Source organism: Bufo bufo, chromosome 6, assembly GCF_905171765.1.
Source record: "Bufo bufo chromosome 6, aBufBuf1.1, whole genome shotgun sequence".
NCBI lineage: Eukaryota > Metazoa > Chordata > Amphibia > Anura > Bufonidae > Bufo > Bufo bufo.
The window spans coordinates 168,303,135-168,315,489 of NC_053394.1; the positions used below are offsets into that span (position 1 = coordinate 168,303,135).

A 12,355-nucleotide genomic window follows, 5' to 3' on the forward strand; every position below is an offset into this window, starting at 1 on the left:
GACCCCTGTAATCGATGCAAGGCCTCAACTCACCGCCCTTCTTTTTCACAAAGAAAAATCCAGCCCCTGCCGGGGACGAGGATTTGCGAATGTGTCCGCGTGAAAGCGCCTCCCTCACGTACTCCTCCATGGCCTCATTCTCCGCTACCGACAGTGGATAGACTTTGCCACGAGGAGGAACGGCACCAGGTTGTAACTCTATGGCACAATCGTATGGGCGGTGCGGAGGTAGGGCAACCGCGCGCACCTTATCGAATACATCCCGGTACTCCTCGTATTCAGGAGGCAACAGAGAGTCCGAGGAAGTACACAGCAACTTGACAGACCCATGGATGCAACTAGCCCCACACTGCGGTGACCACGAGAGGATCTCGGCCGATCTCCAATCGAAAGTCGGATTATGCTTCTGGAGCCAGGGGTACCCCAAGACCACCGAGTAGTGTGGAGACGAAATAACCTGGAGGCAGACCGACTCTCTGTGAACGGCACCAATGGCTATCCCCACTGGAAGGGTCTCATGAGTCACGTGTGACGACAGAAGGGGTCTGCCGTCTATCGCCTCAAGAGCCAGTGGGGAACCTCGAGCCTGCAGAGGAATGGAATTGGCGGCAGCGAACACACTATCAATGAACAAACCACCAGCACCAGAGTCCACCAACGCCTGGGTCGTCACCGAGCCCCCGACCCAGGAGAGGACAACAGTGATCAGTGGTTTGTCAACACGGGAAACCGGGGACGAGGAGACTCCACCCAAGATCTGCCCCCGACAGGATCTCGGGTACGAGCGTTTCCCGGACGGTTCGGACATGCCAACCGAAAATGCCCACCGAGACCACAGTACATGCATCGACCCTCGCGTCTCCGGAGTACCCTCTCCCCCTCGGACAGGCGAGCAAACCCCAGCTGCATGGGTTCACCCCCAGACAAGTCATCCCCAGGAGGCGTGGGAGGAGAGGGAGGCACGGGTGGGACAGCAAACGTAGGCGCCAATCTGTTAGAAGACCTCCGCAGGCTCTCCTTAAAGGAAGGTCTCTCCCTGAGTCTGGTGTCAATCAAAATCAGGAAAGAAATAAGAGACTCGAGCTCCACTGGTAGGTCCTTAGCTGCAACCTCATCCTTCAAGGCATCCGAGAGACCATGAGAGAAAGCAGCGACCAGAGCCTCATTATTCCAGCCCACCTCTGCTGCCAGGGTACGAAACTCTATGGCGTATTCAGCTACGGATCGTGAACCCTGTCTGATGGACATAAGGAGCTTCGCAGCAGAGGCAGCACGAGCCGGCACATCGAATACCTTCCGAAGAGAAGCAACAAAACCGGAAAACTCGGCAACCACCGGATTGTTGTTCTCCCATAAAGGGCTGGCCCAGGCCAAGGCCTTGTCCGAGAGCAGCGAGATCAAGAAGCCCACCTTTGATCTCTCAGTAGGAAAGGCATGTGGCAGCAACTCGAAATAAATGCCCACCTGGTTAAGGAAACCTCGGCACTGAGTTGGCTCTCCCCCAAAGCGCTGTGGAAGAGGGGCAGAACCGGTCATACCCCGAAACACCGCAGGCGCAACAACAGGTGTCGGGGTAGACTCTGGCGCAACAACCGGAGCGGCAGTAGGAGCGACAACCGACCCATCGGCAACGGGAGCGAAATGAGCCGTGCGTTCAAGCAGGGTTTGCAACGCCACAGCGAACCGACCCAACAGGTGATCCTGCTGATCAAGTCTGGCAACCAGCATGGGTAGCGAGGATGGCCCTGTACCGTCAGAACTCATGGCTTGGTCCTAATGTCACGGAACCATGAACCAGACGTACAACAAGAGATAAGTGAAAATAAGAAGGCTTTATTGAAAATAAAGCTGTAAAGCAAAAGTCCAAACGAATGGTGAAACTGAAGCAGAGTCTTTGAGAGGCCAGAGATCAGGAACCAGAAGGGTAGTCAGACGAAGCCAGGATCAGGAACCAGCAGGGTAGTCAGACGAAGCCAGGATCAGGAACCAGCAGGGTAGTCAGACGAAACCAGGATCAGGAACCAGAAGCAGCAGCAGTCTTAGAAGCATGTGAACACAGGAGGACCAAGCAAGGAACTGAAGCCACAGACCTCCTATATATATGAGCTAGGCATCCAGCTCCTCCCAGTGGGAAGGAGGAGCCGCAGGGTGGAAGGCTACAAGAAACCCAGAAACCAAGATGGCCGCCAGCACATGTCAAACGAAGGAGAACAGCAAGAAGGTAAGACCATGACACATAGCCACCTTCTATGCCATTCCCAAAGTGCATAAAAAACGTGACCCTATACCAGGGAGGCCCATAGTGTCGGGCAATCAGAGCTTATGTGAGGGGATCAGCGGCTATGTGGACCAGATGATATCCCCATTTGTTACGAGTTTATCGTCTTACTTTAAAGACACCAAGGACACTTTGATCAAAATCCAGGACATCCAGGTCAATAAGACCACTTTGATAGCGAGTCTGGATGTAGAGGCTCTCTACACCAGCATCAGACACGATCTGGGCCTAGAAGCAATCAAGTATTATTTGAACACAAAAGGCACACAGTACCAAGAGCAATAATTTTGTTTTATCACTACTTCAATTCTTATTACCATCAAAAATAAAATAATTGTGAGTTAAGTTTTATTTACAGACCACCGGGACATCAATGGGGATGATTTGTGCACCAAGTTTTGCAAATTTATTTTTAGGGTGGTGGGAAGAACGCACAGTATTTACAGAGGAAAATCACGAGTTCACCAAACACATACTATGCTGGGTCGTTTCATAGACGACATTTTAATTTTATGGGATAGCACTGTCACACACTTTCTTGATTTTGTTAAGGAACTTAATAATAATTTATTGGAGGGAATACGGTGGCTCTCCTGTGTGGGCAATATGCAAGGTGCACGTGTCTAAGCTGACTCACCCAGTCAGAAAAGGCAGGCGTATAGGAACATAGGAAGACAGGCACTCTATATGAGGTCACCAGCAGATATCAACAAAGGACAAGGGATAGTGTGTATATGATAAAAACTATATTTATTTGGGTAGTAATAAAAACGTTATCAATATAGGTCACTCCCAATGTACGGGGAGAGGAGTGGGTGGTGTAAAATAGATGAATGGATAAATGAATAAAGAAAAAGAAAAATAATGTGAAAATGTGATGATAAAACACCCTGTATTGGGCTATAAGTCCAGAATCATGGTATGTAGAACTTTAAATATTAGACAAATATAGTCAATAGTCTGAGATTGATTCAGTTGATTAAAATAGGTAAAAAGTTAGTACAAAGATCTAAATTGTGACAGGTTTAAAAGAATATATCAGCAGCATTCCAAATCCGATGTATGTGTATACACAGCTATGCGAAAGTTATTTTCAGCGAACCAGTGCCTGGTGGCGTCCCACCTAAAATTGTCTATCTGGTCGCTGTTACCTTTCTGGAGGATCGTCGGTTCTTCTATGTGGGTGTCTCCGCGCAGGATCCTCTGTGTGCTGTGGATGCTTAGTGTGATTATGGATAGACGGGGCCGGCAGCGCGGTTGCAGATGGATGCGATGAACGCAAAGGGCTGCTGTTTGTGGATCGGTCTGTCGGTGCGAATGTTGCTGTCTTTTCCTCTGGTCAGGAAATAACCACTCATTACAACCGAGGTATGCAGCAAAGCATTTGTGAAGCCACAACACGCACAACCTTGAGGCGGATGGGCTACAACAGCAGAAGACCCCACCGGGTACCACTCATCTCCACTACAAATAGGAAAAAGAGGCTATAATTTGCACGAGCTCACCAAAATTGGACTGTTGAAGACTGGAAAAATGTTGCCTGGTCTGATGAGTCTCGATTTCTGTTGAGACATTCAAATGGTAGAGTCCAAATTTGGCGTAAGCAGAATGAGAACATGTATCCATCATGCCTTGTTACCACTGTGCAGGCTGGTGGTGGTGGTGGTGTAATGGTGTGGGGGATGTTTTCTGGGCAGACTTTAGGCCCCTTAGTGCCAATTGGGCATCGTTTAAATGCCACGGGCTACCTGAGCATTGTTTCTGACCATGTCCATCCCTTCATGACCACCATGTACCCATCCTCGGATGGCTACTTCCAGCAGGATAATGCACCATGTCACAAAGCTCGAATCATTTCAAATTGGTTTCTTGAACATGACAATGAGTTCACTGTACTAAAATGGCCCCCACAGTCACCAGATCTCAACCCAATAGAGCATCTTTGGGATGTGGTGGAACGGGAGCTTTGTGCTCTGGATGTGCATCCCTCAAATCTCCATCAACTGCAAGATGCTATCCTATCAATATGGGCCAACATTTCTAAAGAATGCTATCAGCACCTTGTTGAATCAATGCCACGTAGAATTAAGGCAGTTCTGAGGGCAAAAGGGGGTCCAACACCGTATTAGTATGGTGTTCCTAATAATTCTTTTAGGTGAGTGTGTGTGTGTGTGTGTGTGTGTGTATGTATATATATATATATATATATATATATATATATATATATACGGCTCAAAAAAATAAAGGGAACACTTAAACAACACAATGTAACTCCAAGTCAATCACACTTCTGTGAAATCAAACTGTCCACTTAGGAAGCAACACTAAGTGACAATCGGTTTCACATGCTGTTGTGCAAATGGGATAGACAACAGGTGGAAATTATAGGCAATTAGCAAGACACCCCCAATAAAGGAGTGGTTCTGCAGGTGGTGACCTGACCACTTCTCAGTTCCTATGCTTCCTGGCTGATGTTTTGGTCACTTTTGAATGCTGCCGGTGCTTTCACTCTAGTGGTAGCATGAGACGGAGTCTACAACCCACACAAGTGGCTCAGGTAGTGCAGCTTATCCAGGATGGCACATCAATGCGAGCTGTGGCAAGAAGGTTTGCTGTGTCTGTCAGCGTAGTGTCCAGAGCATGGAGGCGCTACCAAGAGACAGGCCAGTACATCAGGAGACGTGGAGGAGGCCAACAACCCAGCAGCAGGACCGCTACCTCCGCCTTTGTGCAAGGAGGAACAGGAGGAGCACTACCAGAGCCCTGCAAAATGACCTCCAGCAGGCCACAAATGTGCATGTGTCTGCTCAAACGGTCAAAAACAGACTCCATGAGGGTGATATGAGGGCCCGACGTCCACAGGTGGGGGTTGTGCTTACAGCCCAACACCGTGCAGGACGTTTTGCCATTTGCCAGAAAACACCAAGATTGGCAAATTCGCCACTGGCGCCCTGTGCTCTTCACAGATGAAAGCAGGTTCACACTGAGCACATGTGACAGACGTGACAGAGTCTGGAGATGCCGTGGAGAACGTTCTGCTGCCTGCAACATCCTCCAGCATGACCGGTTTGGCATTGGGTCAGTAATGGTGTGGGGTGGCATTTCTTTGGAGGGCCGCACAGCCCTCCATGTGCTCGCCAGAGGTAGCCTGACTGCCATTAGGTACCGAGATGAGATCCTCAGACCCCTTGTGAGACCAGATGCTGTTGCGGTTGGCCCTGGGTTCCTCCTAATGCAAGACAATGCTAGACCTCATGTGGTTGAAGTGTGTCAGCAGTTCCTGCAAGACGAAGGCATTGATGCTATGGACTGGCTCGCCCGTTCCCCAGACCTGAATCCAATTGAGCACATCTGGGACATCACGTCTCGCTCTATCCACAAACGTCACGTTGCACCACAGACTGTCCAGGAGTTGGCAGATGCTTTAGTCCAGGTCTGGGAGGAGATCCCTCAGGAGACCGTCCGCCACCTCATCAGGAGCATGCACAGGCGTTGTAGGGAGGTCATACAGGCACGTGGAGGCCACACACACTACTGAGCCTCATTTTGACTTGTTTTAAGGACATTACATCAAAGTTGGATCAGCCTGTAGTGTGTTTTTCCACTTTAATTTTGAGGGTGACTCCAAATCCAGACCTCCATGGGTTAAAAAATTTGATTTCTGTCTACCTCCACAAACAGTCTACTGCATTAGGGAAGTTATCACCCCACCACCCTCAAAAAAGGAATCCCAATTGGACAATACCTTCGGGCAAAAAGGAATTGTTCCACAAATGAAGGGTTTCAAGAAGGAAAGAAGAGTGTAAAACTCTATTTGACGGGTTTATATCCAGAGGGTACCCTAAAAAAACATTGCACTATGCGTATAATCAGGTCAAAAAAAGCAATAGAACCACTCTGCTTCGTGACAGCAAACAACAATCAGAAAATAAAAATGAGAAAGTACCGTATATGCCGGCGTATAAGACGACTGGGCGTATAAGACGACCCCCAACTTTTCCATTTAAAATGTAGGGTTTGGGCTATATTCGCCGTATAAGACTACCCCTGAATGCCCAGCCCTCCCTGTCTTCAAGACGATCTTCTCCAGTCCAGGGAACTGACTGGGATCTGTGGATGGCACTGTTATGGGAGGGGGATCAGTGGATGACACTGCTATGGGAGGGGGATCAGTGGATGACACTGCTATGGGGAGGGGGATCAGTGGATGACACTGCTATGGGGAGGGGGATCAGTGGATGACACTGCTATGGGGAGGGGGATCAGTGGATGACACTGCTATGGGGAGGGGGATCAGTGGATGACACTATATAGCATCTTATGCTATATGTGTCATCCACAGATCCCCCTCCCATAACAGTGCCATTTACAGATCCCCCTCCCATAGCAGTGTCATCCACTGATTCCCCCCCCTAAACAGTGCCATCCACAGATCCCCCCTAAACAGTGCCATCCACAGATCTCCCTACCCATAACAGTGCCATCCACAGATCCCCCCATGACAGTGCCATCCACAGATCCCCCTCCCCATAACAGGGTCATCCACAGATCCCCCCCATGACAGTGCCATCCACAGATCCCCCTCCCCATAACAGTGCCATCCACAGATCCCCCCCTAAACACTGCCATCCACAGATCTCCCTCCCCATAACAGTGCCATCCACAGATCCCCCTCCCCATAACAGTGCCATCCACAGTTTCCCCTCCCCGACGCTCAGAGGAGTATACATTTATTAACTGTAATCTGTAACTTTAACTTTAACTGAGCGCTCATGTCTTTACTAGGGTACCTTACTCTCAGCTCTGGTAATAGGCAGTGCGGGCGGCGCTAACTCACTGACGTCACGCGCCTGCGCCACCTAGTGGGAGGAGTAGGCACGTGATGTCAGTGAGTGAGCGCCGCCCGCCTTGCCTGTTAGCGGAGCTGAGAGTAAGGTACCCTAGTAAAGACATGAGCGCTCATTTAAAGTTAAAGTTACAGATTACAGTTAATAAATGTATACTCCTGTGAGCGGCGGGGCCCTGTATATTCTAACCGTGGGAACGCCTGGGGGTTAGAATATACCATCGGATCTGAGTATACCCGGCGTATAAGACGACCCCCGACTTTTGAAAATAATTTTTTGTGTTATACGCCGTCATATACGGTAGTACGCTGCATAGGTAATTATGACGGGGCAACATGAAAAGATACGGAGTATACTAAGACGGCATTGGCATATACTACTAGCGGATGAGGAATTAAAAGAGATCATCACCCCGAACCCCGCTATTACATACAGAAGGGGGCAGAACATAAAAGAAAAACTTGTGCATAGCCATTTCAGGCAGGGTGAAAAACAAGAGAAACCTACCTGGCTGAGTATGGTGGGATCCTACCCATGTGGCGACTGCATTTTCTGCGGAAAAATGATACCAAAAAAAGAATTTATTAATCCAGTTGATAAAAAATATCAGATTAAAGAATACATCAATTGTAAATCTACGGGAGTAGTGTAAGCCATACAATGCGGTTGCCCCAAAATTTATGTGGGTAAGACAACACAGGAACTGAGGAGGCGTATCTCTAAACATCTCATTACAATAAATACGACTGGCGATACACCCCTCTCAAGACATATACAAACTAAACATAATGGGAATACCCAGACTTTAAAAGTATGGGGTATTCAAAAAGTAAAGTTAGGCCCAAGAATGGGGAATCTGGATAAGAGACTACAACAGGAGGAAACTCGTTGGATATACCGTCTGGGCAGTCTGGCCCCACACGGTGTGAATGAGGGCTTCACATGTGCGTCGTTCCTCTGAAGATAGATTCCGGAAATTTGGAAATCAAAAACTACAAAGTAGAATAGAGACATATTATCTATTGAACTATGTGATGAGTAAGAGCAAGGGGGCAAACCAGCCTTTTTAAAAAACCTGTTAAATGACCAAGAAAATCCACTTCAATGGTTGAGGATAACCTACATGATACAGAACCTATAAGAATCCAATGAAGGAAAAACACAAAAAAAAATAAAATATATATATATATATATACACACACACAGACCAATCTATCAGCAGTTATGGTGAAAGGATGACATCTAGGACCACCTGAAAAAAAGTACACGGATATCACAATGAGTAGGTATGAAGAGCCCATCATTAACCTTAAGCGCATGAAACAATAGATAATGGCTATGGCAGAAGAATATTAACATCTGGCATATGCGCAACAGGAAATAAAAACGAAATGAAAGCCTCAGCAGACCCACAATAGTAGAGCACATAAGGAAATATAGAAGATACAGTGAGCATGTACTCCGTGACCAGCTGGAAATTAATAACAAAGCGGACTAAGGAACAAGAGTCAGCTATATGGGGAACACGAGGCCATACAATAATGTCCACACTATACCTAACTTGAGTAAGAACATCTGGCCCCTAACGCATGCATAGTCATACAATACTCCACCAAGCCCTGTCATATCATGTAAGCGCAGAACATGGTGAGTCCTCATGAGATCACTTGTAGTCATGGAGCCGCTAGAGTGGCAAAGTCCCGACGCATGCGCAGTAAGACATTAGAGTATGTCAACACACTACTATCCGACGCAAGCGCAGATCGGTATGATTCCCACCAGCCAGTGTCTAAGTGGCCAGACATGCGCAGTCTTGGATATGCCACCTGGTAAATAGCTAAGACATCACGCACGCGCAGAAGAGGATAGGAGCGGTTCCCTGCCTCATGTAAGAGAAGAATGGTAGGAACAATCCTTGCAGATATGAGCGCCTAGATATGCGCATCAGAGATACGGCACAACGCCAATATAAAAATGGGGAGACAATTATGCGCAATGGACCTTGGAATTCTAAAGTCCCGACGCATGCGTAGAAGGAAAGAGTGTGATTCCACACTGTCACCTGACGCAAGCGCAGACCGGTAGGACCCTCCCCATTCAGCATCTAAATCGTCTGATATGCGCACTAGAGGCTGACACTTAGCCATTCAACAATCTATAAGACATATGTACGCATACATGGGAGACAGCGAGGACTTTAATTTTAATTCAAACTACTAACGCATGCACAGTAGTACTGATGACCGCCAGGAGCACTAAGAGCCCAGACATGCGCACTGTTAACTACTAATCCTGATATGTACTAAGTGTGAACGCAAGCGCAGTAGCAAAGCCGATACTCATTGGAGGATAGAAGTGTGGGAGGTACCATCGGATAGGAAGATCCTAAGAAATGGATAGAGATTGGTCGACATACATAGCTAGTAACAACAGAGTTACACATTAGCCAGCAGAATTATGACACTGAGAGGCAGGTTTTAAAAGCCCGGTCCCACCCCCTTCACAGTTCACTGCCCAAATTCCTGAAGGTGCCAATTGTTTAGCGAAACATGTCGGGGGGCAGACTGTAATTAATGTGTTTTAGCCAGTTAGTGTTCTGCCAAGCTATGGCCAAGCAATGAGAATGAGCGTATAGAGAGTGCTAGGAGGAGCACTCACTGATCTCAGGGCAGCGGACTGTGAATAAAAAGTAGGCACCACATCGTACACGGCTGATGCCGTGTGGTAACTGAGGAGTAAATCAGACAGATCATAGTGTAGTGCAGCCCTCCAGCCAGCTACACTGCTAAACTAAGCCACTCAAAGCGGTAGTGCAGACACTGCTGATAATTTTAACCAAGTTAGTTCTAGGTAGTAAATAATTTTAGGGATAAGTAATAAATGTTATATTTTAAATACAAAGTTATAACACGTGTCAACCCGGAGACAACCACTGGTCCATAGTGACCAAATGTAAATAAGCACCCCAATGATATGAGCGCTTTATTCATTGGGGGACACAGCACCCACTCAATGTTTGTTATGCGGCAAGTGGGGTCCAGGTTTTGCCAGTTGGGACCTGGTTTGGTCTTACGACAGTGTGCAGTTCTTGTTGGTTTTTAGTTTAATTCTGCTTCTCCTACTGCTGGAGCACAAACACTCTGCAAAGCAGGGAGGTCTGCCTCCTACGACAGAAAGCTAAAAACTGATATGCTCTCTCCAGGCTGGAGCGGGTTTAGCCTGCAGGGGAGGAGCCAACAGCTTTCAGGCTAGTGTCGCCTCCTAGTGGCAGCAGCAAGCTATACCCACGGTCCTGTGTCCCCCAATGAATAAAGCGAGAAAGAGATTTTACAGGTGAGTTCACAAAAATCTCGTTTTTCTGACTAACACGGTACCATGCTATACATCCCATATTTTGGCTATACATCCCATTACAAAAGTTTTCAGAACCAGGTCCTGTTTTGAAAAATTTAGAATAGTTTTAGTGGCCCAACCCCTTCAAGTAATAGTAATGCCAATGAATAAGAATTACTGTATTTTTTTATAATCCATGTTACAAGCACACAGAAAATTAATTATTTTGTAAGAATCTTTGCTGAAGGAGTGTTACGTGATAAAAAAAAATGTTTTGGTAAAAAAAACTAAATAACAAAAAATTTTTTTTTTTTTTTCTGGCAGATCACTTTAGCAGAGACACAGAGAAACAGCTCTGTTTATCTCCAGATTGTGGATCAGAAGATAACCATGTTGAAGAAGATATATTTCGAAACTCCCCCATTAACCCCAATATATCCCCAGCTCTTTGGAATAGAGAGCCATCACATGATTACAAAGCCCCATCTCCTAATATGTCAAAGATTGTTACTGAAAGTGCAAGTCGTAACGGAGGTAACATTTTTCCAAGTACTAACTGTGGGAAATATAAAGATAGTCTATCCAAGTGCAGGAAAATTCAGAATAGTGAATGGCCATATTCCTGTTTAGAATGTGGGAAATGTTTTACACGCAAAGATCACCTGAAGAGACATCAGAGACTTCACCAAGATGTCAGACCATTTACCTGTTCTGAATGTGGGAAAGGTTATAACCACATATCTGTTCTTGTTGAGCATCAGCGGATTCACACAGGAGAAAGGCCATACCTGTGCATGGAATGTGGGAAATGTTTCATTTATAAATCGGCTCTTCTTGTACATCAGAAAACTCACTCAGGGTTAAAGCCGTTTTTATGCTTGGAATGTGGGAAATGTTTTACCCGGAAATCAGTTCTTGTCGATCATGAGAAAATTCACACAGGGGAGAGGCCATTTTTATGTCTGGAATGTGGGAGAAGTTTTACCCAGAGATCAGCATTTGTCAAACATCAAAGAGTTCACACAGGAGAAAAGCCATTTTCATGCTCAGTATGCGGGAGAAGTTTTGCCCGGAAGTCATGTCTTCTTCTTCATGAGAAAATTCACACTGGAGAGAAGCCATTTTCATGTTCAGAATGTGACAAACGTTTTACCTACAAAAGAGCGCTTGTCAGGCATCAAAAGATTCACGCTAAAGAAACTTGTACATTAGAAAATTTACAAGGTGGAGAGGGCAGAGCTCTAGGTGTGGATGAATTTTTGTAAGCTCCTGTCTTACTTTTCTTCACAGCCTCTGTCTACCAGAAGACAGTCATCTTAATCTGCACACATGTTAAAGCCCCTAGCCTCTAAGGCCTAGTTCACACGATCGGTTTTTTTGCGAGTGTACGGGTCGTTTTTTTGTGTTCCGTATACGGAACCACTCATTTAAATGGTTCCGCATAAAAAAACGGAATGTGTTCTGTAAGCATTCCGTTTCCGTATTTCAGTTTTTCAGTTCCGTTGAAAGATAGAACATGTCCTATTATTGCCCGCAAATCACTTTCCGTGGCTCCATTCAAGTCAATGGGTCCGCAAAAAAACGGAACACATACGGAAATGCATCCGTATGTCTTCCGTATCCGTTCCGTTTTTGCAGAACCATCTATTGAAAATGTTATGCCCAGCCCAATTTTTTTCTATGTAATTACTGTATATGCCATACTGAAAAACGGAACGGAAACACAACGGAACTCAAAAAATGGAACAACGGATCCGTAAAAAACGGACTGCAAAAAACTATAAAAGCCATCCGTTCGTATGAACTAGGCCTAAGTCTAGCTGCAACCTCCCTAAAACTCTTATCACCTTATTTTATCTGATGGTGAACATTTCATAAGGGGAGAAGGGAGATGAAA

General features: G+C 46.4%; 1 protein-coding gene across 1 annotated transcript in view; it reads left to right on the forward strand.

The window, feature by feature from the left end:
- The window catches only part of LOC121004985 (gastrula zinc finger protein XlCGF26.1-like), a 57,632-nt gene extending 45,717 nt beyond the window's left edge, over window positions 1-11,915 (forward strand). The window contains exon 9 of the mRNA XM_040437470.1: window positions 10,783-11,915. Within this exon, the coding sequence (XP_040293404.1) occupies window positions 10,783-11,723 (941 nt within the window). The 3' untranslated portion in view covers window positions 11,724-11,915. The remainder of the gene's footprint in view (window positions 1-10,782) is intronic.
- Window positions 11,916-12,355: the final 440 nt, after the last annotated feature.